At 36.5% G+C, this 27643-nt stretch overlaps 1 protein-coding gene across 4 annotated transcripts in view; it reads left to right on the top strand.

Annotated features, from left to right (window-relative positions):
* PALLD (palladin, cytoskeletal associated protein) overlaps positions 1-27643 on the top strand; it is a 394561-nt gene that overhangs the window by 345080 nt on the left and 21838 nt on the right. Inside the window, exons 11-16 of one of the 4 annotated variants that reach the window (XM_037830974.1) lie at positions 2807-2942; positions 6802-6900; positions 7661-7711; positions 8886-9107; positions 15620-15769; positions 24366-24460. In XM_037830974.1, coding sequence (XP_037686902.1) covers positions 2807-2942; positions 6802-6900; positions 7661-7711; positions 8886-9107; positions 15620-15769; positions 24366-24460 — 753 coding nt within the window. Of the gene's footprint in view, positions 1-2806; positions 2943-6460; positions 6616-6801; positions 6901-7660; positions 7712-8885; positions 9108-15619; positions 15770-24365; positions 24461-27643 lie in introns of those variants that run through there. The other 3 variants (XM_037830976.1, XM_037830975.1, XM_037830977.1) reach the window with 3 other exon arrangements.

The raw sequence follows: 27643 nt of genomic DNA on the forward strand, positions 1-27643 counted from the left end.
GGTGTTGACTTGTTCAAGAGAACTTGTAGCCGAATTTAAGAAACCAGTTCTCTCTGCTTCTCCTGCTTAGGTGATCCATTCCACCCTTGATAGATGCCATTTGCCCCTTTCTTATTTTTGCAGAGAACACAGTTCTCAGTGTAGTCTGCCTGCAGGAACAGTGACGTCTTCTTCACTGAAGAAGGCTATTCTTCATCACATAGTTGTACAGCTAGTTCAGGTTGTTCAAACTTAGCGTAATAATGGGAACTTAAGTATTCTGAATAATACCTGAGTAACAGAGATCTAGGTATCTTCTAGCTTTCACTTTTACCTTTCCAGTGAATTCAGAACCTAGCTCTTTAAGTTCTTAGATGGAAGCTGTAGTGAAAAGCAGTACAGCACTTGATTTCCAAAATTTCTTAATTTTTACTTGTCCTGAGCCTGACGTTTTAGTGGTCTGTTTCTTCAGACTCAGAAGGCTGTGGCACAAATTTTCTTGACTGAGGAGGGAAGGTAGAAAGAGGTCAGAAGTGGAGATAGATAGTACAGACATTCACTCATTCTGTAAATTTTGGGTGTCTGCTATTTGACAAGCATTGTGATTAACAAACGAGTCATGGTGAGGGAGAGACGATTTAAAAAGAACATACCATAATATGAATAGAAGAAAGTGTGCTATGCAGAAAATAAACATGGTACAGTAACTAATGGGGTAGACTTTGTCAGGGATGTCCTTGGAAAGGATGTCAGGCACAGTATACTTTGATAGATTTACAATAAACCTTTTTTAACTTGCTTATATCTTCTCATAAAATATGTCATGCAGTTTGGGAGTACATACAATGTGTATGTATAATTTAAAGAATGACAATAAGATGAGAATCCTACCCATTTCTAGTACCTTTGAAGCCCCCCATGTGACCTTCCCCAGTTGCATCCCTCACTCTCCCCCAGAGGTAACCTGAATTTCAGAGTTAGTCTCTTTCTTCTCTTTATAATGGATTTTCCATGTGTATATGTTCTGCTAAACTATATTTGTCAAACGTTTGCATGTATCAGAATTACCTAGAGGGCTTGTTAAAACATAGATTGCTGGGACCCAAGCCACAGTTTCTGATTCGGTAGTTATGGGCTGAGGCCAAATATCTGCAATTCTAGCAGTTTCTCAGGAGATGCTGCTACTGGCTATGCAGGATCCACACTGAGTACCACTGCCCTAGAAAGGGACTGTTCAGATTTTGCCTGTTTATAAATGAGAGAGATCCTATTGTATGTATTTTGTGACTTGCTTTTTTTTTAAATTCAGTTTTATAAATATATATTCACATACCATACAGTCATCCAAAGTGTACAATAAATTGTGCACAGCACCATCATATAGTTGTGCATTTATCATCCCAATCTATTTTTTTAATATTTTCCTTGTACCAGAAAAAGTGAAAATAAGAATAAAAAATAAAAATAAAAAAGAACACCCAAATCATCCCCCACACACACATCCTATTTTTCATTTAGTTTTTGTCCCCATTTTTCTGCTCATCCATCCACACAGTGGATAAAGGGAGTATGATCCACAAGGCTTTCACAATCACACTGTCACTTCTTGTAAGCTATGTTGCTATTCAGTCATCGTCAAGAGTCAAGGCTACTAGGTTGCAGTTTGATAGTTTCTGGTATTTACTTCTAGCTATTCCAATATATTAAAACTTAAAAAGTGTTGTCTATAGAGTGTGTAAGAATGTCCACCAGAGTGACCTCTCGACTCCATTTGAAATCTCTCAGTCACTGAAGCTTTATTTCGTTTCATTTCACATCCCCCTGTTAGTCAAGAAGATGTTCTCAATCCCATGATGGTGGGTCTGGATTCATCCCCAGGAGTGACTTGCTTTTTTTAAACTTGATATTATGTTGTTGTTGTTGTTTTTCCTTGTTGAAATGAGCGCCTATATTCCATTCATTCTGATTGCTGTATAGTATTCCATTTCTCATTAATCTTTACCTACATCCCTATGAGGGAAAAGGAAGAGAAGTAGGGAGCTGTTTGCTTACCACACCGACAAAAGTGATTCCACACCCATCAAACACCCTGAACAGTGACCCCTGACTCACACAGCACAGGACGTTGTCACTGCTCTTGGGAAGAAAGTTTCCAAGACATCACCTATCCTAAGAGCTTGGGGGCTCCAGAGGTGTAGGAGGTTGGAGTACAGTGTAGCAGGCATAGCAGACCCCCCAGGGCCCCTTTAGTGTGAAATAGATCTTACATTATATAACATCAGCTACCCTAATCAAATTAAGATAGAAGGGGAAGAAAGGGAAAGTAACAAAGTAATCGTCATCCAGAATGGACTGGGCACTGGTGTTGAATGAATGAAATACAGAGGGTCAGAGAGAATAAATAAAAGTATGAAACAAATACATTCCCTTTCAGATCCCTTCAACAGTCATATGTAGTTTATATTTTTATATCCATTTTTATAAGCGAGGTTAAGGAATTTGCCCAAAGTCAAAAACCTAATACAGGCAGAGCCTGATTTTAAACCTAGGTTTGATTACAAATCACATCATTTTTTCCCACTTTCCATTGCTACCTTCCTAGGACTAAAACACAGGCCTCCCTCCTCCTTGGCCTTTACCTGACCACTGGTTGGGTTCCAATTAGTCTTACCTGAGCTGCTGAAACTAGCTTTCATGGTTCTTTCTATAATTAGGAGGGGCGGGGAGAGGAACACATTCCCTTCCACTGTCTCTGCTGGACTCGAATGTTTGACTTAGATTATGTTTTCTGACAACTGACTATACCCCCTTGTTTTTTGTTCGGCAGGGGATTTCCAAAGAAGGCCAGTAGAACTGCTAGAATAGCCTCTGATGAGGAGATCCAAGGCACAAAGGATGCCGTCATTCAAGACCTGGAACGAAAACTTCGCTTCAAGGAGGAGCTCCTGAGCAATGGCCAGCCGGTACTGAGAGAGTGGTTTGGGGCTTGGCTTTGGCGTGTTAGCTCCCCACATCAAAGAGCTCACCTCATGCATCACAGAGACTTAGGTCTTTCAGATTTGTCCACAAAATTAATTTTATCACCCCTGAATCTCAGCATCCCTTTTAGTATTATGGCATGAATCTGAGAAAAGGAAAAAGTAAAATGGTTTCCCTCTGCTCAGCCTTCACTGCCCCCTCCTACTCATTGAACCGTTCTTGGAGTGAAGATAGCAAATTGGAGAGAAAGCAAGAGTTAGGGCTGGTTTTAACTAGAATAAATTAGGGTTGGGAGCAGAATAAATGCGGGATTCCTTTCCTGCTGGATGAGAGTTGGGAGGGAGGGAGGTGTGCTTTGAAACAGTTTGCACCTACCCAGAACCAGAGAACTGGAAGTGAGTACCAAAAGGAGAATTTGGATTCTCTTCTTCTGTAGCACATACTGCTTCTATGTGAAGATGTCCTCACTAGGGAGTCCTTTGTTGAAATCTAGCTCTGTTTTACCAGGCTGTTACAAGACTCTGTACTCTGAAAGAGTCATGCCTATTCCAAATTTTTTTCTTTTCTTTTTTATTAGAGCAGTTTAGGCTTACAGAAAAATTATGCAGAAAGTACAGAGTTCCCATATACCCCCCGCTTCACATACATAGCTTTCCCTATTATTAGCATTTGGCATTAGTGTGGAAAGTTTCTTACAATAGATGAAATATTATTATTATAATTTTGCCATTAACTATAGCCCATAATTTACATTAGGATTCACTCTTTGCATTGTACTATGTTTGTTTGTTTCTGGTAACTTATATTTATAATTATAAATTTCCCATTTTACCTACTTTTAAATATACAATTAAGTGGTGTGATTACATTTCCAAAATTGTGCCTCCATCACCATCACCCATTGCCAATACTTTTCCATCACCCTAAACTGAAACTCCATACCAATCAAACATGAACTTCCCACCCGCCACCCCCTCTTGCCCCTGGTAACCTGTATTTTAGTTTTCTGACTTTATGAATTTGCATATTCTGCTTATTTCATATAAGTGGGATCATACAGTATTTGTCTTTTTGTGTCTGGCTTATTTCACTCAACATGATATCTTCAATGTTCATCCATATTGTGGCATCTATCAGAACGTCATTCCTTTTTACAGCCAAATAATATTGTTTTTTATATATATATATATATATACACACACACACATATGTATGACACATTTTGTTTATCCATTCATTGGTTGATGGACACTAGGGTTGCTTCCACCTTTGGCATTTGTGAATAATGCCGCTATGAACGTCAGTGTGCAAATAACTGTTTGAGTCCCTGTCCACAATTTTTATCTTGTTTATTAGGGCAAGACAACTAAACTCAAAAAAATAAGTTTGTTTTAAGGCTACAGAATGGTAGAGTAGTTTAATGGGTCTGGTAAAAAATATGAATGTTTTCTCCATTGGACTTCAACGTTTCCTCATTATTTTGTTTATTTGTTGGGCTTTTTGTCACCATTTCAGGGTATTTTAAGGATATTGGAAAAGCAAGTCTAACAAACAAGATTTCTTAGGTAAAGGGAAGGAGCCTTTTGTGGCTTTGGGGTTATCATCAGGAAAAGTTGCCTGGCTCTTAAATGGAAGAGGAAAAGGGACTCTATAAAACCTCCCTTTCAGACATCTCTTTCAGTGTGGAAAGCTCTCTATGTTAATTATATTTTCTGGGAATTTTAATTATCAAATGTTAATAAATAAAAATGTGAGAAAAGACCACTTTGATTGGGAAGGTACGTAATCGTGGAGGGGCCTTGAATGTGAATTTTAATTGTTAGGGCTTCCTAACGTGAGCTCAGGAAGACTAAAATTCTAATAAGAACTTGTTTTACTTACTCAGTGAATATAGAAGATTTTCACAAATCTCCCTGAAATACAAAGTGATTGCATGTGTAAATGTACATATCCTGGAAGTTTTCCCTGGCTCTGTTAACTAAAGCCTTTGAAAAATTAAACAAATAGTATGTGAACTTTTTCAAGCCAGGTAAAGACATCTCTTCAACTTTTGTTGTTATTGTTGTTTATTTAAATGTTTGGTTAAGGTAAGACTTTTGTAAGCTGCTATTCATACTATATTACTTATATTTTTGATATTTATATTTATTTGTAATATGTGTGTAAAATAAATATTATATATTTTTATCTTCTTAGCATGAATGATATTCACAATAAATTCCATAATTTTCCACATTTGAGAGCTTAAAAGGACAAGAAAATTAAGATTTCCCTTTTTATTAAATGGGATTCTCAAGCAGAACTCTTTTCTAATGTTACAAACTCTTCTGTCACTTATTTTTGGCTTACATGGCATACTGATTCAGAAAAAAAACTGTGACATTAATTTGACTTCTAATGATAGCAGGTGCATTCTGTTGAGGGAATAGATATCAAATTGATGTTTCTGCTTATAAGGAATGGTGTGGAAATTGCTCCAGTCCTCCATTTGATGTTGATACAATTATCCATGACACCATTGAGAAGGCTCTTTAAGAGAGCAGGAATTTAAAGCTCTCTTGTTAAATTGAATTTATTGATTTTTTTTTGTAATAGACATGAGAAAACTAATTTAAATAATAACATACTGGACTGAGACATGTCATGCATCACTCAAACACATACCCCTCATTATCCCCTACCCCTTCTGAATTAAATGAAATAATTTGAACTTTGGTACTATTGTAATTTGGCAATTAACTCATTTCACTTCCCAGTTTCAGCTGGGACTGGAACCAGAAATTACTGGAAATTGTACGTTTACCCAACATACTTTTCTGATTAGGAGGTTTCCAACAGATTTTGCGTCTATATCCAGAAGTTTGGAAGTTCATCTGAAATTACCTCTGGATTTTTTTTTTATTTTTATTTTTTTGCCTCTCTGTTATTATTCTCCCTTCTTAGATTTCTTACTCTTTTGGATCAAACAGTTTTTTGGAAAATGTTCCTGATGGGCCAGATGGCCTTTGAGAGCTCTTTACAGAACCCACAGTTAAGAGCGCAAGAGCAGGAATCACCTCAAAAGACAGAGAAAAAAAAACGTTGGCATTTCCCTTATGTAAGGCTGGCCTAGCAAAAATGGTTTGGGCCTGAACCAAAGTGCTGGTTGCTAGATGCAAAAACGCTACCACTTTCTCTGCCTGATGACTAAACTGCCTGCTCTGAGTAGAATGATGAATTGTGGATATTAGCTCTGGCAACCATCTTTCATGTTGCTGGTTTAGCCATGTGCAGTTATTCTTTGTGAATTATTATATTTACCTACGTTCACCAACATTCCAGGGCAGCCCAGGAAATGATCGGAGAAGTGAAACCCTAAAGCAGAGAGTAGCATCCTGCCGGGGTCTCTCAAACTTCCCTCATCAGAGTCTTTAGAGCTAACTTGTTCTGAAGCGCATGAATGGTTATGAGTACATTTCCTTTAAATAATATTGTTCTGTTTAAATATCTTATTTTTCTTCTTTTCCTATCATCAATATATTTATGACACGTATTTTCCATGTAGTTTCTATCCTGTTGCTTTTTACTCACCTTAACTTTAAGGTTTGTCAGTTGGTGACTCAACATTAGTTACCACATCTCCCAACATCAAATCAGGCTGTTAGGACCTGAAGGGAGGTAAGAAATGTGACAGCTGAAGAGGGGGGGAAGAAAGAGACTCCTCTCACATGCAGGTCTCTGAAGTCAGAGAAAGAACAGCTCCAGAAAACATCAGCACTTTTTTTTTTTTCACTCTTTTTCATGGGGCAATATATAATTGCGATATTTCTAATTTTGTATTTTTTTGTAATTTACTTTGTTTAGAAGTTAACATATGAAGAAAGAATGGCTCGTCGACTACTAGGTGCTGACAGTGCAACTGTCTTTAACATGCAAGAGCCAGAAGAGGAAACGCCGAATCAGGTATTATGTTGCTCTGGACTTCTTAGAAAAATAGCTATCAATCTGTCCCCTTGCCCCATATTCCTTTTTGGGCACTATTCTTGAGATCATTTCTATGGAAAGTAGAGAGCAAGTCACAGTAAAGCAGTATTAATATCACCAGTCAACCTCATAGCTAGTATATACTGAGCACATACTATGTGCCAGACACTGGATTAAGTGATTTCGTGGCGTTATTTCGGTCAGTTATGCCTGTTCTTTTTATCTTCTTCTTGATTGGTTTATTCTCATTTCAAGTATGTTTCTGTTTTTTCCTTCCTGTGATTTAAAGCAAAATAGTTTTGTGCAGAGAAACACATTTCCACTGAAATGTTTGAAGTAGTAGTGTGTATTTCCCATTACGTTCTCAATATCCAAAGTAAAATATTCATGTGGAGACTATATCTTTATTTCCTTCTCATGTATAGTTATAAATCACTAATCAGCAGAAGACCTAAAATGCTGTTTTGTCCCCCAAAGTGGTCACTTCATAGATTTTCCATAAACTGTTTTATAATTTCTACTGCTTCTATTTGGAGTTTCTAGATATAGTCTTAAGCTAAAGGACTAAGTAAACCTTTGTTCATGTCTATTTAGAAATGGGTCAACCTTCAACATTTCAAAGTTTTCCGTGTGTTAAGTATTGCTATCACAAAAGTTTCACTTAAAGAAATTTAGAAATCTTACTCCATTCTTATTACTTCTACTATTAGTCTTCACTTCTTTTTTTCTACCATTACAGGAAATTGGGTCTCCTCATGCTTCTGTAGGGAATCCTCTGGATGGTCAAAAGGTTAAGCTTTTCACCTTTCTTCTCCTCCCAGTTTTTCACTGTGTCTATTTTCTTCTGTTCTTCCTTTTTTACCTCTGTATCTGTCCTTGCTGCCATATGTCAACAATAAATACTAATATTAGATGAACAAAATTACTACAATATGATTTTTCTTGTCATTTAATTACAAAGTTGAATGTAATTCTGTCATAGTGGATACTCTAAAACTTAAATTATGAAAAACTTTTCATTTGTTGTACCTTTCTAGGGAAAAAAGTATTAATTCCTAAATTTATAATTTGATAGGAATTAGACAAAAGAAAACAACTTGTATATTTTTTGTGAGTTTATTCATTCCATTGTATTTCTTCCCTCACGTCAACAAACTGCGTTTTTAAACATTGGATAACTTATCTAAGAGGAAACCTAGTTAAAACAATCTTTTGTTCATTATCAAATGGGGAATATTTTTTTAATGGGCTGCCTTCTCTGTGTTGCACTTTGTAAGCAAGAGAAATGTAGGGCCCACCTTAACCACCATAGGCTGTTGATGGCGTCCTTGCTTGGCTTTGATTTTTTAACCAAAAATTTGACTGGTCTTTCATTCTTGGTCTTATTTTAAGGAGGGTAGAGACAAGTTCCTAGAAGCTGCTGATCCAAAGAGTGATCCAGAGGCTGGGTGGCAGGGGACTTTCATGAATGAAGAACAAAAATGTGGTACCATTTTTCTATTATTCCCTTGACAACTGCTATGTAATTTTGCAGCTGCTTGCCACATGTGCTGTTGGCCTGGTAGAGAGACGCACCACCCTGGATCAGCTTTTACCCTATGGAAAGAAATCAGTGGTCCATTGTGTTTTGCTTTTATAAGTAGTTCAGGATACATAGGCTTTGCCTTTTCCTCTCTTTCTTTCTTTTTTTTCCTCAAGGGAGAAAAGAGAGAGAAACTCATCTTCATAGCTTTTTTGGGGGATGATAGGGCTTGAAGACAATATGAAATACCATATATACTTACTTCCAGATGTTTTTTGTTTTATATAAATTGAATTGGGCCCAGACTTTTTGTTTAAGCTCTATGGTAAAAATATCATTGTCTTTTGAATGCTTTATTGGAGAGGGGGATAAGACTCATAAGACACCCATTGTACCACAAGGGATTGAGATTGCTAATATGACCTTTCTTTACTTGATATAGGAATACAAAGTCTCCAGCTGTGAACAGAGACTCATCAGTGAAATAGAGTACAGGCTAGAAAGGTCTCCTGTGGATGAATCAGGTGAAGAAGTTCAATACGGGGACCTGCCTGTGGAAAATGGAGTGGCACCGTTCTTTGAGATGAAGCTGAAACATTACAAGATCTTTGAGGGGATGCCTGTAACTTTCAGTTGCAGAGTGGCTGGGACTCCAAAGCCAAAGGTGAGCAGGAAAAAAATGGTCTTTTTTAAGCATCATATTTTCTGAGAAAGAGTTTAGCTTCCAAAATGCAGCGTGTACATTAGGAGGAGGAGATAGATTGCCTTTATCAGTATCCATGCTGTAAAATGTTCTAAGTACCCTAAGTTCAAGGCCATCTTTAGGAGGCCTTAGAAGCCAAAAGAGGGTTGGTTGGTAGAGTTTGGGTTTGAGTCATAGGATAGGAAATGACAAAGTAGCAAAAATCGACGACGAGATTTTCACACACTTACAATATTACCTCTTCATATGAGGTTATCTTTATTATACCCGGATTGCAAATGACTAATCTGATGCTCAGTGAGGTTAATGAACATTCCTAAGATCAGGGAGCCAGTGAGTGGCCAAGCTTGGACATAAACCCAGTGCTCTACACCATACAGAGAAGTAATATTCACTAATTAGGAAAACATTGAATCTTTATAATACCAAGGTTTCTTATATTTACAAAGAGGAGTGGGGTGGGGAATGCTGTTTAGCGAGGGTAACCAAAGGAGCTCCTGATCCTATGGAGGACGAGGCTGACGTGAGCCCTCTCCCTACAGACATGCAGAAATGCTTCCTAAAGAGCTGCCCTGTCCTTAAAGGGAGGATTAGAACAACTCTGCTCACCCGCCCAGCAAAGTCATAAACAGGGTTATACTTTTCCTTGGAACTTGAGTGAAAAGAATGAAAAAAGCATCCATGTGAAATCGAAACCCTGAATTTACACTATCAAATGATATGGAGCTCAAAACTGAGCAATTAACATGAAATGTAGTCCTGGAGGATTAAAAGCCTTAGGTTTCTGGTGGAAGCACACACAAAAAAATTGCATAGCTTGGGACACATCAGACTTCCACAGGGTAGGAGAGAGGAAATGCTACTGAACATTAATTCACAATAAAAAAGCTACAAACCATATGAAGAACTTAACTACCATGAGGAGATTCAACAGCACAAGAAACAGGAGTATAGGACTCCAAGTATTATACAATATTTAACAGTCTGAAGGAGACTATAAAATAAGTGTACTTCAAATGATTGAAACAATTTTTAAAGGAATAGAAACTCTAATGAAAGAAAAAGGATAGTACCAAGAAAAGGAAAAAAAAAGAAAAAACATAGAAATGAAAAATACAACCACTGAAAGTAAAAGCTTAACAGTCATGTAAGAGAGCTGAAATAAGAACTAGGAAATTAGAAGAAGGGGCGGTGATATGATAGTACCTGGCACTTTAGGTGTTTGTTCCTTGTGACTGCATGCATTGTTTTGTTTTCACAGTAAGGTTTTACCATCATATTCTTTTCCTAAAACCTAATTCAGTCAACCTCATAGAGAAAGCTAAATCAGAGAAAATAGCCTTAAATTTTCAAAGCCATATCCACCTCCCAGTTAAACAGGACTTTTCAAGTAAATTCTATTGTTAGAGAGAACTGGTTTACCTTATTCTTATATTACCATATTGAGATAATTGTATGCAATGTATTGTTCATGTATTCACAAACATGACATCAAATGCATGTGTTAAAAATAAATTCACAGCTTATGAATGAAACCCAACAAGAAATTGCATCATGAACTTCCAAAATATTCACAAAACATTCCCACATTATTTTTAAACCTTCATCAAGGTTTAAGATCATTAAGTAAGTGTTGAGATTACTGATTCCTGTTCTTTTAAAACACTATGTTCTCTTGAAAAGTGGGCTTTTGTTTTTAATGCCATAACTGGGCTTTCTCCATACAAATTTGAGAGGCCGAACTTTTTAACATTTTAGAGCTTTTTATTGTTGGTGTTCCTTCGCTCTTTTCATTTTCTTTCCACCTTTCCTCCCCTTTCATCTCTTTACCTCTCCTTCCTTCTTCTCCTCAGTCTCATGCTTTTTCTTCCCTCCCTGGTTAAATGAAGAACTGACTACTTTTGCACAGTTTATATAAATGATATTAAGATAATTCAGTTATGGAATATTCATCATGTTTAAAGAAATGCATCCCCTTTTGTTAGCTTTTTAAAAGTTTTATTCCTTCCTTGATATACCTGTTCTAATTGAGACATGAGAACTTTGAAAATAATTTCTAATTTACCCTCTCTTCATTTCTGGTACTCTCTCCTTTCCTTTCTGTTAGCAGCCTTGATAAAATTTTGGAAATATTTCTTAATTCTCATTTGAAAGTTGCATACCAAGTGTAATGGAGGTGAAACATATTTAAAGAAAAGAAATAATTTTTGGAGAACTGGCAATTTGCAAAAGTCAGAAATTATATACTAATTACAGCTTCTTTGTTGCATCAGAAATAATAAAGCCACCAAAAAGAATACGATAATTATGTAATACGATTCTTCATATAATCAATTTTGAGAACTGAAATTTATCATTAGATTTTTTTAGAAAACAATTATATCACAATGGAAAAATAGATTTTAGTTGATGACTTTTTAGACTCAAGAGAATTAATAAATAATATAGCTTCTGTAAATTTGGAGCTAACTGACTTTGAGGAATAGGTTTTGGAAAAGTTACAGCAGTCAGATCCTTGTAATTCAGGCATTTATTTAGTGCTATATATTTGTAGTCTTTTCTTATAGCAATGGAGGTTTCAAAGAGTCTTCAGAGTCAAAGGTGTTGAATGAAGAGAGTTGAACTTGATGCGAGTTGTGTTCTCAGTTTGCATGTTAATTTAAGGAAGAAGTTTATTTTTAAAAACCTAAGACTCTAAAGTAGGTTCCCTCTGTCAGGAATCAGTTAGGAATGTTTTTGGTTGCAAGTATCTAAAACAACAATAAAGGACTTGTTATGGCTTTAAAACTTGGGTTTATTTTCTTATCTCACAGTAAGTCTGTTAAGGTAGGTGCCGACATTAGTTTAACATCTCAATCGGTTAGGGCTGTTGTCACTGTGATTCCTACAGCTCTTCCCGCATTGTTGCAAGATGGCTGCCGTGAGTCCAGACATCACGTCAGTCTTTAGGTCAGAAGGGAGGGAAAGAGGGGGAAGGTCTCTGCCCACTACCATTGGAAAACCTTCCCAGAATACCAAAGTAGAATTCTGCAGAGAGCTCCTTAGCTATATATTGCTTCCCCTAGCTGTAAACAAGAATGGGAAAGCAAGAATTTAGATGGACACACAACCACTCTGAAAAAAAAAGTAAAAATTCTGTTACTAGGAAGTAGGCAACTAACAGTTATTGCCACAATTCCCATCCCCCAATCATTTAATTGCCACAATTCCCGATCCTCAAATAATTTAATTATTTTGATGATCTGTGAAGCAGTCTACAGCAGGGAGAAAATAGTAGGACACACAGAGGCAGCCACCTGGGCCTGAGTCTGAATTTCCTTTCAACCACATGACTTTGGGCAAAGCATCTTGAAGCTTCGTGAGGGCGGGGCCTTTGTTCTGTTCAGTCTTGCATCTCCAGTGCATAGAATAATCTGTACCAAAAAAGGTGTACTGTACTTCTCAGAATCTTAGTTCCCTTTTGTATACAATAGGGAAACCTCTCCTGTCTGCTTCGTTGTATTATTTTGAAGATATGTGAGAAGACACTCTGCACGTTTCCAATCAATGTTTTGGTTTTAATCTATCTTTCTATATGTTTCTCAGATTTCCTTAGGAATTGCCATGTTGGCTTATTTTGAGCTTACATATTTTTATGCCTCTGACTTTGTGTAATAAGAGCAGAAATTGAAGTAAAATTTAAGCTAATACCACTGCTCTCTAGGCAACGATTAGTACATAACCCTTACCCTGTTTCTTTTATATCTCTCCCAACTTTCAGATAGATGCAGTGTGTCAGGATCGTCCTTCTGAAAATAATTACACAAAATCATGGTGCTCACTTTTTTCTTTCTTTTCTGAGTATAGCAGGGGATTGCAGTAATATACAAGTTATCTTTTTCCTTCAAAGTTAGGTAAGTCAAGGAATTCTGATTCTTTAACTCTTGGCATTAAGTACTAGAAATGTTTTCTATATAAATATAGATACAGATATAGATAGGAATGATTGGTTATTAGCAACCTCTAAAAATGAGGCAAAAATGGTTGCTTTTAAAAGTTATACATTTATCCAGTCATTATTGACATCCTTTAGTTTTGGATCCTTTAATACTTATTTTTTTGAAATAAATTATCTAATTAATATGAATAGGGACAGATGCAACTAAGTGAATTAAAATATGCTTAGAGTATCATTTTGACTGCAGATATAATTGCCAATGTGTTTACAAGATCTATCCAGGCACATCGTGGTTTTCACAAATTCTCAATTAGTACATATTGGTGTATTATTGAGATACACTGTAATGAATGAAATGTTTTGCAAAGCTACCACATTGAGGACAGGATGAGAAAATACTACTACTCAGTTTGGGTACTGAGAAATAAGGATTATAGCCATGTTGAAGCACTCTAATTCAGATGAACCTGGGTCCCTCTGCACAGGGGATGTGATTTGTAGATTATGGGCATAAATAGTGTGCATGACCAGCTGAAGAGAGATGGGTGAAACATCAGCAAAGCCTGCCACCCAGGACTGAACTCCTTGTGGAATATCAGTGAGTTGTATATCTTTGAGGTTGTTTCTCTGTGTCCCTGAGCCCCCTCCCTCCAATCTGCTGTTGGAAGTGAGCTTGGATCATACACCAAAACCATTCTTTGAAGTATCCCTAAAGAGGTACTTGGAGAACTCTGCACTTTTGTTTTGTAGGCCTTGCCTGCAGAAAGTCTGCAGACCAAGCATAGAGAACATCTTTCTATGTCCATATTCAGGAATGGGAATGCTTTATATTTTTTGTATGTTCTTATTTGTATATTGCCAGTTTCTCCTTTGTTGTGTAGCTGTATTTCTGCGCTTCAATAGCTCTAAAGAATTTACATGCAATATCCTATACTGAAGACATATTTAGAAAAGGTACTTAAGAGTTGCCTCTGTTTTTCATAAGTGCAGCATAATTCTCATGATTAAAATATGAGGTTTAAGCCAAAATCTAAATATAACCAGTGATTGTGCAAATTTCTTTGGACTGGTCGTTAAGCTTTTGATCCAGTGTATACTGATGTTGTAAGAGAAAGAACGGGTGCTGATTTTCTTAGATAAAAGATTCAATGTAAGTACAAAGCAGTGCAATTGGATGATGGAATAAGGAGTGTACCACCGAGGTGAAGGAAGAAATTGATCTTTAAATGTGAGGAACATGGATCAGCACACGGGTCTTGGCAGTTTGCACTTTAGAAAAATGCCAACAGAGACTTAAGAAGACCTTGGGTCAAAGATTGAAGCTGCTAAGCGTATTGATTTTCAGGGGAGTGGGAGATCCCAAGAAAAAAGCTGTGGTGGGGGGATAGTTCAGAGAGACAAAAAAGGAAAGGGGAGGAAACGGAAAGAAAAGGGTAGATTTGCAGCTTCAGTAGAAGCTATTAACATTCTTTCATAAGAGCAGCTAACCCAAGATTTTCTAAAAAGAGCTCAGGCCTAGGCAGCAGGCCACCTGGAGCTAGTTTGAGTAGTCCAATTTATACATAACTCTAACAGTGAACAGGTTATTAATCCATTTGTATACCTGAGTAACGAGCTGATATTTATGTCTTGTGAACATGGTTATCAGTAATAAAAATATGGAGTATTGTAACTTCCAAGAGAAACTCTGCCACTTCAGTGTCCTCTTTCTTTATGATGCCCCCATCTTTCAACTCTGTAGTTCTTTTAACTGTATAGTAAATAAAAAATATTAACCAAATTATTAGAGATCCAAGAATCAGTTGTTTTGTTTAAAGGCAAGGGTAAGAAGGAGGATCTATAAGAAGAGGAAGTTTGACCATTTCTAAAAGTTTTTTTTTTATTTAATCAAGATATATTTTTATTTTCACACAATTTTCTGTCAACCCAAGTTACAATATTGTTTGAAAATTATTGCTGGTTTAAATGGTACTGTATTTTCTGTAACATAATGGGAAAACTGACACAAATTTTCAACCTTTGATCTTATAGTCCTTAACTTAAAATTAAAGCAACAGAGTTCCACACACCATTTCCCCTTTACTGTTGCTTCTTCCCTAAGCCCCTGTTTTATTTGTCTACCACAATTCCATGGAATGATTAGTTTTGGCTCTTTAAAACAACATTTTTACCCTTACATTGTAAATAAATATTAATTGCCAGTACATTTGCATGTAGACGCAAAAAGAAAAATGCCTGCTATGCCACCACATACAATCACTGACAACATTTTGTTATAAACAATATATCAATGTAAATACTCACATACATATTTTTTAAAACAAAAAGAGGATTTTATCATTTTTAAACTAAAATAGAATTGAACTCATTACCTGCTTTTCTCAGTCAACAAGCAGTATCCTATTCAGATGTTTGATTTAACATTTGAACTTGAAAACTCAGATCACTTCTGCAGATTTATACTGTCATTATTTATCAGTCCCTCAGATTAAGTCTACACCCATCCTTAATCTTTAATTCTCATTTCCTTTCACAGATTTATTGGTTTAAAGATGGGAAACAGATCTCTCCAAAGAGTGATCACTACACCATTCAAAGAGATCTCAATGGGACCTGCTCTCTCCATACCACAGCTTCCACCTTAGATGATGACGGCAATTATACAATTTTGGCTGCAAACCCTCAGGTGAAGAAGGGTATAGGTCTGGGCTCAAGTTTCAGTACAGTGCTCACCAGCATTAAATTGGACAGTGGAACTGTTTATTTCTTTGGCTTATGAAACTTTTTTCCAAATTCTTTATCCGTCTTTTCAGAGCATAGAGTAACCCTTTGTTACATGAGTATTTATTCATCGCATTAGGTATTCTTCTACAGGAATGACTGCAGTGCAGATGTACAAGTTTTTCACAAATGTTATTAAGGAACTACTATGCACATCTACTCTATAGGTGATGGGGTCACAGTGGTGGACAAGACAAAGCCCTGAAGTAGAAATAAAGCAGTGAACAAACACATAAATGTAATTTCTATGAAGGGATTAAATTCTATGAAGAAAATAAGGAAAAGAAGACACAGAGAAAGAGGAGTAGCATGAATAGAATCTAGTAGAAAAACATAAAAAAGTAAAATATTTAAAAAGATATACAAATACATCAATGGAATTTAAGTAACATTTAAGTACAGACAATTATAATTTTGATAGTGCCTACATTTAGCAATCACGATTTTTTTTCTCCATCAAAATGTTTTCTGATGTATTTGCCCTTATATTGAGGGTCAAAACAATCATTTGACTACTTAGCATGTAATAGTAGGCTGCTGGACATCATGGTTCCAATCCAAGCCTGCAAAGTCTGTTTTTTGAGCATCTTGATATTTTAGGTACTATGCTGGGTACAGGGAACACACAAATGTATAAGAAGTGATTTCCTACGTTAAGAACTTAGTGTGTGACAGGGTAAGTTTACTAAGTCTGCAAAAGTTGTGCACAGAATACACTCCTTTTTTTTTTTTAAAGGAAGGTAAAAATAACAATTTGATGTATGACTAATACGTCAAGATTATCCAGAAAGCATCTTTTTAAAATCTCTGATCTATTTATAACATTGCATATTTCATTATTTCTTTTGAAGGAAAGACTGTTAGTAAATGATACAAACAAATTTAACAAAGCTTACAAACTTTTCAAAGTGTGTACAATGTTTATTCTATTCTAATATTTCATTGTCTTAAAGATATTTTCTGCAATAATTATTTTTTTTAGAATAAGAAATGATAAATGATATCAAATATATTGCCTGCTTTTTCTGCACAGGATTCAATCTATGCTCACCTTTCACAGTTCAATATGATTCCAGAACTCAAAACAATGCTCTAATTATTTTTAAATAAATAAACAGCAGTACAGCAGTACTAAAGAAAGATGTTTTCCTCACCCAAACTCTAACTATGATTCTGCAATAATATTAAGATTAAAATGTGCTCAAGTTTTCCAGCTAATCAGATTGTAATAGAGCACCAATTCTTCACTAACAGTGAATACTTTCACATTAATGCACCTTCTTGAGTTTTTAATTTTTGATCAATGAATACTTGACCATTACCCAGAAAAATCATCGAAATTATAACTTTCATCTAAAAGTTATGACTTATTTGTGTTCATGGTTGGTATATTTCGAATAACAAAAGTAGAACTTGCTTTTCTTTCATATTGCATTTTCAGTGTGTTTTCTTGACTTTAAGCAAATTTCAACTTTCAGTTTTCTGCCTATTGAAAAATGAGTGAAGAACTCAACAAAATCCACAATTTTTTCTCTATGTTGGGTTCCATATACCTCTTTTCCCCTAGAAAGGTTGAGATATATTTTGGGGATAGACTTATCAGTTTTCCTTAAGTCCTGCTATTAATGTCGAGGTATTTCTTCTAATATTTCTTTGAAATTTTACTGGAGTAAGCCATTTTAGAGGACAAAGAAGCATCAGTGTAAAACTGCAGTTAAGTCTGCTTCAGTCCTCTTCAAATTATGCTGATGTATTTTTACATGTAGAAAAATTCTACATGTACGTTTACATTAGGGAAGACCCAGTGCTCATGGTCAGAGGCAGTGTGAGGGTGTGTGCAGAGATGACGGCAGCAGGACAGCCTCACAGTCATTAGATACTGATCATTTAAACTCTTTGTAAAAAACTTTGACAATGTTACCACATGAAGGAGGGCTGTTGAAGATGCCTTTATAATAAACATAGGAAAAGAAGGAAGGGAAGGAAATCAAAAGAAAGAAATATCACAGCAAAGGCAGGCCAGAATTGCAGAAATACTTTTACAGAAAAGCCTAGAACCAGGCAGGTAGAGACAGGTTAAAAGACAAGCTTTGGCGTCAGGCAGATCTGTGTTTCAGTTCTAGCTCAGCCACTCACTACCTGTGTGACCTTGAGCAATCATTTAACCTCTGTGCCTCATTTTTCTCTGCTAAAAATAAGTATTAAATTGTGCATGTAAGGCACTCAATTTACCCGGCACATAGTACGCTTTCAGTAAATGCTGGTCATTGTCATTATTTTAATTCAAACACACTAGTTATCCTGTCTTAGAGCAGCAGCCCTGAGCACTGGCAGAAGCCTTTGGAACCAGGGTATAAAGAATCAGTCCCATTTCTAGGTGTTTGGCTCCCACAGCAGTCTGAGGGAGTAAGCAGGTCAGTTTGGAATGGAATTTCTACCCAATATGTTGCTGGTGGGTGGTCTTCTGATCTCCTGGCTTTTCCTTTCTACCACCCTCATGGGAAAGGAATTAGGCAACAGATGTGGCTGTGCCACATCTGCCACAGCTGTAGGCTTGGGTGGAGGATCTGTGAGCTGGAGGACAGGCCACACCCACAGCACAGCTAACGCAAGCCACACATGGAGCCGGGAAGCTGCTTTCTGCTCCCAGCACACCAGGGCCAGGAGAAGGCCGGTAGAGTGGTCACTGCCCTCATTCCAGGCTGCAGTGACTTCTGCTGCTTCACCAGATGCCCGGCTAACCCCAATGGTTCACCCACTTCAGGTTCTTAACCTCTTCCCTTTGGGGAGAAGACAAAGAAATGAGAAGTGGACCAGTTTACATGAGTAGCCAAATGCCTAGCCCTTCTAACAGAATCTTCCAGCCCAGATGTGATTGAAGCCAAGGGCAGTGTGACTGCTCTGGGTCCATCAGATGGAGCAAAAGCAATCAAAAATCCCTGGAGTTCACAGTAATCAGAGCAATTGCAAAAACCTAGATTTCCAGCTGTTTCTCAGGGTTGGTTGATCCACCCAGTATTCTCATTTGGAGGGCAGGGCTAAGTGTCTCCTTTTTTACCTAAATAACCAAAGGCAGACAAGGGCTGGAGTGGGAGAGTAACTCATGAAGAGAACCTAAGGAAATCCTAAAAGTGGACATGTAGCTCTCAAACAGAGAAGGTATAGTTGTGTATAAAAACACATCATGTTGTGAGAGAATTTTGATATTTATGCCACTTTGCCAGTAGTTGTTGTTCCAAGTTTCCTGGCACGTTGCCTGGTTCATTTTAATTCCAAGAATAAAATTTCTTCTTTTCTTCAGAGCAGTTATAACCAAAAATGCCAGATGTGGTTTTGTCACTGATCACCCATAAATTGGAATGAACTTTACTAACCAATAGAAAAACTAAAAAAACTAAGTAGTATGTAAAAAGCGACAATTGCCAGACCATTTTCCTCCCTAACTCTTGGAGTAAGTTATCATTTGTTGCTATAGGAATACCATTATTGAAATGGTGAACACTGTCATAATCTCAACTTTATAACATCTGTTACTGTATCTTAACATCTTTTTCTGTATTCTTAATGTAAAACATAATTTAAAGGAGACATGTCATAAGTAGTCACTGAAATCAGTATTTTGAAAATAAAAGCTAACTCTTTCAGGATATATTGATCCCCAAAGCAAAAAGTATAGTCAACAGAAAACTGAAATAAATTCTCCACTTCTTTAATGCCCTTTGGTTACCTTATTTTTTTTTTTTTTTCACATTTTAAAAGTATTTGGGCTTGAAATGGAGACAGCTACATCTATTTTTCTAGTACAATGTTGCCTTCAATGATATGAAATGACTAAGGGAAAGAGGAAAAGACTGGAGTGGAAAAATTAGTTCAGTAATGAAACACAGACGGTTGAGCTTTCCTGAGCAGTGGAAAATAATTACAGAAAGCAGCCAAGAGAAAGGATGAGAACCAAGGAAAGAGGGAAATACTAAAGTTCAGCAGAATATGTTATAGAATATGATATTTTTCCACCTGGGTTAATCTTTTGGGAATATCAAACACTTTAGATATTGTTGACTGCATCCAGATTCTACTTAGGATAGAATACACAGCTCTAAACATATACCAGACTGTATATTATACTCAATATGTGCAATTCAGACAATTCATAAGAGACCAAAGCAATCACATAGTTTAGTGAAATGAGTGATTGTGCAGTGTTACACTAAACATAATGCCAAAATGAGGATCACAAAAACAGTTTTTTTTAGACTCTAATCCTATCTTTAAGACACAACTAAATCTAAACACGAATGTTTGACTTTGTTTTGTTGTGTTGCTAGGTTACTTTGCATTGCATTTGGATTTTGGAATGACTGTTTTGCAGTTTGATGTTTCCTCAAATTGCATTGTATATACAAGTGGCAAGCTTTTATAAAAACCTGTGTGCCACAAGTTAAATTTCATAAACTATGAAATGGAAGTGTTATTTCCATATTATATAAATAATTGGTCTTGAACAAGGCATCAAAAATCTTTACAAGCTGGATGTTTAATACAGAATCACTTTAAGAATTCAAATTTAGTATTTGTACTATAGCTTTAAATGCTGTCAATGTGTTTGGAATAGAAAAGCAATACAGCTGAGTTAAATATAAAAAGTTGGTTTGTTGATTATGTTTTGTTTTAGAAATATAAGGTTTCCTGGCTCATTTCAAGTGTCACTTTAAATGGTCACTGCCATTGTTACCTCATGTGTTAACAATAAAATAACTAGCAATGAGAAATTTAACAAAAGCAAATACAACAGCATTAATGTGCACCAGAGCCAACTAATTATGATGATTACTAGGGTTACTAGGCACATTTATAATTAGTTTGCTCATTCTGTATGATTATAAGACCCTTCTCTTAAATAAGACTTTAGATTTTAAAATCTGAACTTTCAACAGGACACATTGGAGGCATCTTTTCAAAAATGCTTCATTGAATTATGCATTTTTTTTCCAAATAAAAATGCCAAAATTATACAGATTCTTAGGATGCTTTCTAAATGCTCCTGGTGATTTATTGGTTAATTAAATATTTAGCCAATAACACAATATTGATCAGACTAATAATTCTGCCCCCTGATGACCATGCCCCCATCTTTCATGTTCAAAAGAGAGAGGAGGGTTGGTGAAGGAGTAAAAGATAACATATGGTGACATCTTTTTTCTTCGATTTGGGAAATCAAAGAAAGATTCTATGGCAATATCCATGTATATGGTTCTCAGCAGTAGTAGTGAAAATCTTGAAAGCAGTGTAGAATATGTAATCTTTTCAGAGGAGCATATTTAACCCTTCTCTGTGTGTATGTGTGTGTGTGTGTGTGTGTGTGTGTGTGTGTGTGTAGAGGAGAAGTAGGAAGCAGGGTTTATCCTAAACATAGTCATTGAGTTGAGCATCTTTCATCTTATACCTCAAATGTAGACATCAAATATACAGCCAAGCAAACACACATTGGATATGACTGTGTGCTTGGCACCTTTTGAGAAGTTAAAAAATTGATCTACTTTCCGCATATTCTGCCTCCCATGCTAAGAATATTTTATTTCTCCTTTGGACAGAGTAAATCATATCTGAATTAAAAAAAAAAAAAAAAAAAAGAAGAGAGAGAAGAAAAGAAAAAGTCCATTACATATAAGAAAAGAAAATCATTGTGTTTATTAACAAAACAATTTCTTATCAAAGGGATGCCTCATATTCATGTGATTATTTTGATTATGTTCATATTCAGTGCCATGATTTAATATTTTGAGCTTTTACTACATGTGAAACATAATACCAAGTACTTGACACATATCAATTTATTTAATCTTCATAAGAACCCATGAAGTCTTAACTATACGGTTATACATATATACAGAAGTCTCCTGCTTAGAGAGGTTATTTGCCTAAGGTCACCCACCTATTAGAACAGAACTGGTTTAGAAACCCAGACAATCTGATTCCAGAACTAAGGAGTTCCAAAGTTTGGGGTTCTAGGGCTCATCCTAGCATTAAAACACTGAGGACCAGGAGAGACAGTAGTTAAAGGATGTATTTGCAGGGATTGAAAAAGGAGGTAAGAGCATACCTCAAGTGAAGTACACCCACTTGGAAATTCTTACTGGGTTCAGTCAAGCTGATGTGACATCTAAAAATCATTTAGATGCAGATCCATGCATATATAATGTCTCAGATCTATACCAACACAGTACCACAATGATAATTTGTGACAGCAAGTACCATTTGATATTTGGTATTTTACAAGACTTTCTTGGGTCATATTGTTTCCTCATTACAACAGTCTTATAAGAGACATATATAATATTACTGTTTTTACAAATGAAGAAATTGAGGCCTAAACAAGCTCAGTGATTTGCCCAAAGTTTTAGAAGAGCCAAAACTCAAATCCAGGTTTAGAGGAATTCTATTTTTTTTTTTTTTTTTTTTTGCAACCCACACCTGCTTCCCTAAATTCCAGGTTAAAGTTTGACTTAACTTTCACTCTATCTTTTTCTAGCTTCATAAAGGATTAGTTAATATTAATTTCTCTTTTGGATCCTCTAAGTTTCATACCACAAGGAAAAATACATCCAAACTATATGCATTCTATCACTGAAGCAGCAAGGCAGACAATAAGGAAGCCATTTCCCATAACAGTACAATTGAAGCTATTTGTGTGAACCAAAACCTACACTTCCTTGTTCTCAAGCTCCAGAAAGTTCATGCATCTTACATGTCCATTTGTTAAAGCATCTAGTAGGATGCATCAACTGAGTATTTTATAAGCAAGTCACATCTGCATTTTCTATAACTGGTATAGATTTGGAGAGGTTGGAAGTAATCAGTTTGTAAATTTCAAGCTAGTTTAGAGAATCCCAGTTTGCCAAGAGCTCAGCATGAAAGAATTTGGTATCATGACCTGACCTTTAGACACAGTTAATCTAAAGTAGAAATTATTCCCGGTCATAATGTTATGCTTCATCTTTCCCTGGAAATTTTCAGGAAACACAGTATTTTAACTGTGACCTCCATCACAAACAGTGTGAATGTTAGAGGGAGTCACGTATCTAGTGGTATAAGACTAGTTGAATTTGTTTCTTTTCGACTACTTCTTTCTATTTGGTAATTCCTAATTCTTCTTCTGTCTTCTTACTTTCCTATGTGTCTTTGCCTTTTCTGGATGTTTACGGCCCTAGAGAAGTTCAGGCCTTGGGAGATCTGAAGAACCCCCACTCAGCAGATCCCTGCCCTTCACTAAATCCTGCTGTGTGTTTTTCCCCTTTGTGCCTTCCACCAATGCCCTTGTCCTCTCCAGCCCACTCTCGGGTGGAACTCAGAAAGCAGTTCTTCAAAACACACAGAACACCTCTGCTTCTGTTACCTGCCCATTTTGGCAGCTTGCTATGAAAATGGGAGTCAACAGTGGACTTTTATTATGAGTGTAAGAGCACTTGAGGGTTGCTGGTCAACCCAGAGCTAGAATTCAATCAGTCTAATCATTAATGATAAATATATTCATTTTTCCTCCTTTCTGTTCCCTTTTGGTCATGTCAGAGTTTAGAAATAGCTGTCACTCTCGGGGGGAGAGGGGAAAGGACAATGGAGGAGAAAATCATCTTTTTTGCTACTCTGCTAATAACACTGAAGAAAAAACTTGAGGGGCTGAAACAAAAATCCCAAGTAATGATGAGTGACTTGTCCACATCATCTGGGTCCCCTAAGTATTACTTTTGTCCATCCATATGACAGCATTTATCAGATTTTCAATTGATAAAATAAATTAAATACAGCTTCTCATTAGATGAACCCTTATGACCCACATATTTTAGAATTTAACTGCTTCTGGTTTTTAAATCTCAAATATGTTCTTTTCATGAGAACAGGGTGTCATATAGTCATGAAGTTCTCTATCATCCCTATGCATATTTCTTTATAATGCCCATTTTATCATGCCAACATCTTTTTTAATATATAGTTTTTTTGAAAGGATGTCACTAACATTTAGTAAATATATTGCTAAAAATCTGACAGAAAACTAAAATCTTTTAATTTAGATTTCATAAGTGGCTATAACCATTAGATATTTGACCATAAAAATTAAATAAGCACAAGATAATGTCCTCCTGCTATATTTTACAAACTCATTTTCATGTGTTAAGGAGCACTTAAGCAGATTACAATTAATTCAGCAAGGGTTGTCATTTAAAATATCATCCTATATCAAACAGTAGCACATTAAACAACTCAGAGAAAAGACCCTGTCACCTGTTCTTTAAAGAAATTCAGAATTTTACTGAGGCGTTTAGTTCAGGGAAAGTGCATTTCTGAAAGGTGTTGGTGTCATTACTAGTAGGGCACACTGCTCTGTTGTGAAATAATGTATTATGGAGAATAGGACAATAGGCATGATAGTGTTTAACGGTTAATTTTTTTGCATAGTCATCTATGTTTTTGCAAAGTCATCTTGCTTTTCCTGATGTCTCCGACAGGGCCGGATCAGCTGTACCGGGCGGCTGATGGTGCAGGCTGTCAACCAAAGAGGCCGCAGTCCCCGTTCCCCCTCAGGCCATCCTCACGCCAGAAGGTATTTCACGTGTTTCTTTCCCGCAGATGTTACTGTGCAATTCAGCACTGTTAGAACTGTCGTGTGACCACAAAAGTGAAATTAGTTGGAAGACAGAATGTGAACACAAACTCAAAGCATGTGGCTCCTTGGTTATTACACTCTTTGAGGACTCAGAGAGGGGAAGGGAACCAGCAGCTGTTGCTAGGCCCAATCAGATAAATCATCATTAGTTTGTTAAATTGGACTCATTTTAGATAAGAAGAAATCAAGGTTTAACACCTCTAAATAGCACATTTAACATGAAAATGCTATTAAGTGATACAGAAATGTTCGAAACAAATTTCTCTATTCCATAGCTGTGTGGGACCATCATTATAAGCTGTTGCCACCAGATTTCTTAAAATCTGTTTGTTAATATTCAATTTTCAATCACTTAGTTCAAAACATTATATTTTAGACCATAAATCTTAAAGGTAAGATTTTTCATATTTTACATACTCAACAAATATCTGCTACCAATAGAATGTGGTCTCCATTCCCACCGGCCCTAAGTTTCCTCAAGGATGCTGACCGGCTAATGGTAGGCAAGGATGGGGAAACGATATTACTTCCTAGTAACAAACTTGCACTTAAAAAGGAGAATGCTACGTTAACCAGCCTGTCAATTTAGGTTCCTATTTAGAACTTTTACAGACAGCACACCCTCATATTTGACTGTAAATGACAAGCCACAGATATAAACATCTTTGATGAACGGAAGATATACTAACTTAGACTCGCAGAGGGTGAGGAATAAAAACTGAGTAAACATCACGAGTGGCATGTCTACACGTCCTCGTGGGATTGGATCCACAGAGCCCTTTATTCAACATTTGGAAAGAACTTCTGGTACCTAAACATGTCCAAATTTAATTCTAACTTTTTTGCAGCAATGTCTATTCACAGGAAGGCCTATATCTATGGCTGTAAATGCAGCATGTTGAGTATCAAGTCCATTCTCTTACATTATTCTCTTCTTTTCTTGTGGATTTCAGTACATTTAAGTTTTTTCCATGTGCCATGTCTCCTAGTAAAGCATTTTTTGCATAAATTAGATCTGTACTTGGAGAAGAGTAAACTATATAAACAAGCTGCAGTTTCTTTAAATTATATTGCTCTTAAAGGTATCTCTACCAAAATGCACCAATAGGCACAAAATCTGGGAAATTTGCACAATTCTATTTTTTTTAATTCAGTTTTATTGAGATATATTCACATACCCTATAATCATCCACAGTGTACAATCAGTTGTTGACAGTACCATCGTATAGCATTCATCACCACAATCAATTTTTGAACATTTTCCTTACTCAAAAAAAAAAAAAAAAGAATAAAAATAAAAGTAAAAAATCACACCCAGAGCATTCCATCCCCCCATCCTACCCTATTTTTCATTTAATTTTTGTCCCCATTTTCCTACTCATCTGTCCACTGGATAAAGGAGTGTGAGCCACAAAGTTTTGACAATCACCCAGTCACACTGTGTAAGCTACATAGTTATACAATTGTCTAGCTGGCTTGCAGCTAGACAGTTTCAGGTGTTTCCTTCTGGCTATTCCAAAATGCTAAAAACCGAAAGAGAGATACCTATATAGCTCACAAGAATGCCTTCCAGAGTGACTTCTTGACTCCATTTGAAATCTCTCAGCCACTGAAGCTTTATTTTGTTTCATTTCGCGTCCCCCTTTTGGTCAAGAAGTTTTTCTCAATCCCACCAGGTCCAGGCTCATCTTCTGGAGTCATGTCCTGCGTTGCCAGGGAGATTTACACTCCTGGGAGTCATGTCCCACATAGTGGGGAAGGTAGTGAGTTTGCTTGCTGAGTGGGCTTAGAAAGAGAGAGGGCCACATCTGAGCAACAAAGAGATTCTCTGGGGGAGACTCTTAGGAACAATTATCAGTAGGCTTAACCTCTCCTTTGCAGTAACAAGCTTCATAATGGCAAGCCCAAGATTGGGGACTCGGCCCACTAGATTGCTAGTCCTCAATGTTTGTGAGAATATCAGTGGTAACCCAGGTGGGGAAGTCCACCATTTCTACATTTTTCCCCAGTTCCTCAAGGGGGGCCTGCAAATACATTTTTATTCTCTGCCCAGATTACTTTGGGATGTACAAGATTTCACACTAACCTGTACAAACCTACCAGATCTCAATTCCTATTCAAAGTTCCATATAATTGTGGTGTTTGAATAAACTTACTGTACAAGTTAAATTATTTAGTGTGCTACAGAAAATATAGATACTGCACCAAATAAACATCTCTTCCCTTGGTCTCACACAGAAGTTGAAATCTTAAAACATAGTCAATATCATCCCTTACCCTTTGGCCTCATTTGCCTTAGTCCTAACCAGATCCACTTCATTCATCTCTCTCTAAAGTCTGAACTCTTTTTCAGCTTTCATAATAGTTGCTGTATTCATGTGTCACACAGATACCCAAAGTTCTAGGGACTGACCAGGTTATACAGAAAGAGCTCAACTCTCAGAATTTGGAGATAACCCTTACAACTCAGGAATAGATGTGACTGCTGTAAGAGCCTACAATCTAGGGACCATTACAATAAGCATTCCTCTAATAACCTGTGCTCTAAGATTCAATTCTCAGAGTTTACACATTATTAGTTAGTCGATATCAGTGAGGCGTTACAATGTTTGTCTTTTCATTTCTGGCGTAGTTCACTTAAAATGCTGTCCTCATTCCATTCACTTAGTTGCGTATCTTACAACTTCATTCCTTCTTGCAGCTGCTCAATATTCCACTGAATGCATCCACCACAGTTCACCATTCTGTTCATCAGTCCATGTACCTACCCTTAGGCCACTCCATTCATTGCAAATGTGAATACTGCCGCCATAAACACCAGTGTGCAAATGTCCATTCATGTCCCTGTTCTCAGATCTTCCAAGTATATACACCATAATGAGGTTGCAGGACACTATGGCACCACATACTTAGCTTCTTGTGGAACCACCACACTGTCCTCCAGATAGGCTACACCATTGCATAATTCTATTTTAAGGCAAGAAATAATGTCTTTAGGCACATGGATCACTGATGCAGAAGAAAACGCCTAAAAATTCAATTTATTTTCCTGGTTAATATGAAAAGGAATATTGATTATAATAGTATTTTTTTTTAATAATAGGAACTTTTAATTTCCTA

The sequence above is a fragment of the Choloepus didactylus genome, chromosome 3 (assembly GCF_015220235.1).
Source record: "Choloepus didactylus isolate mChoDid1 chromosome 3, mChoDid1.pri, whole genome shotgun sequence".
NCBI lineage: Eukaryota > Metazoa > Chordata > Mammalia > Pilosa > Megalonychidae > Choloepus > Choloepus didactylus.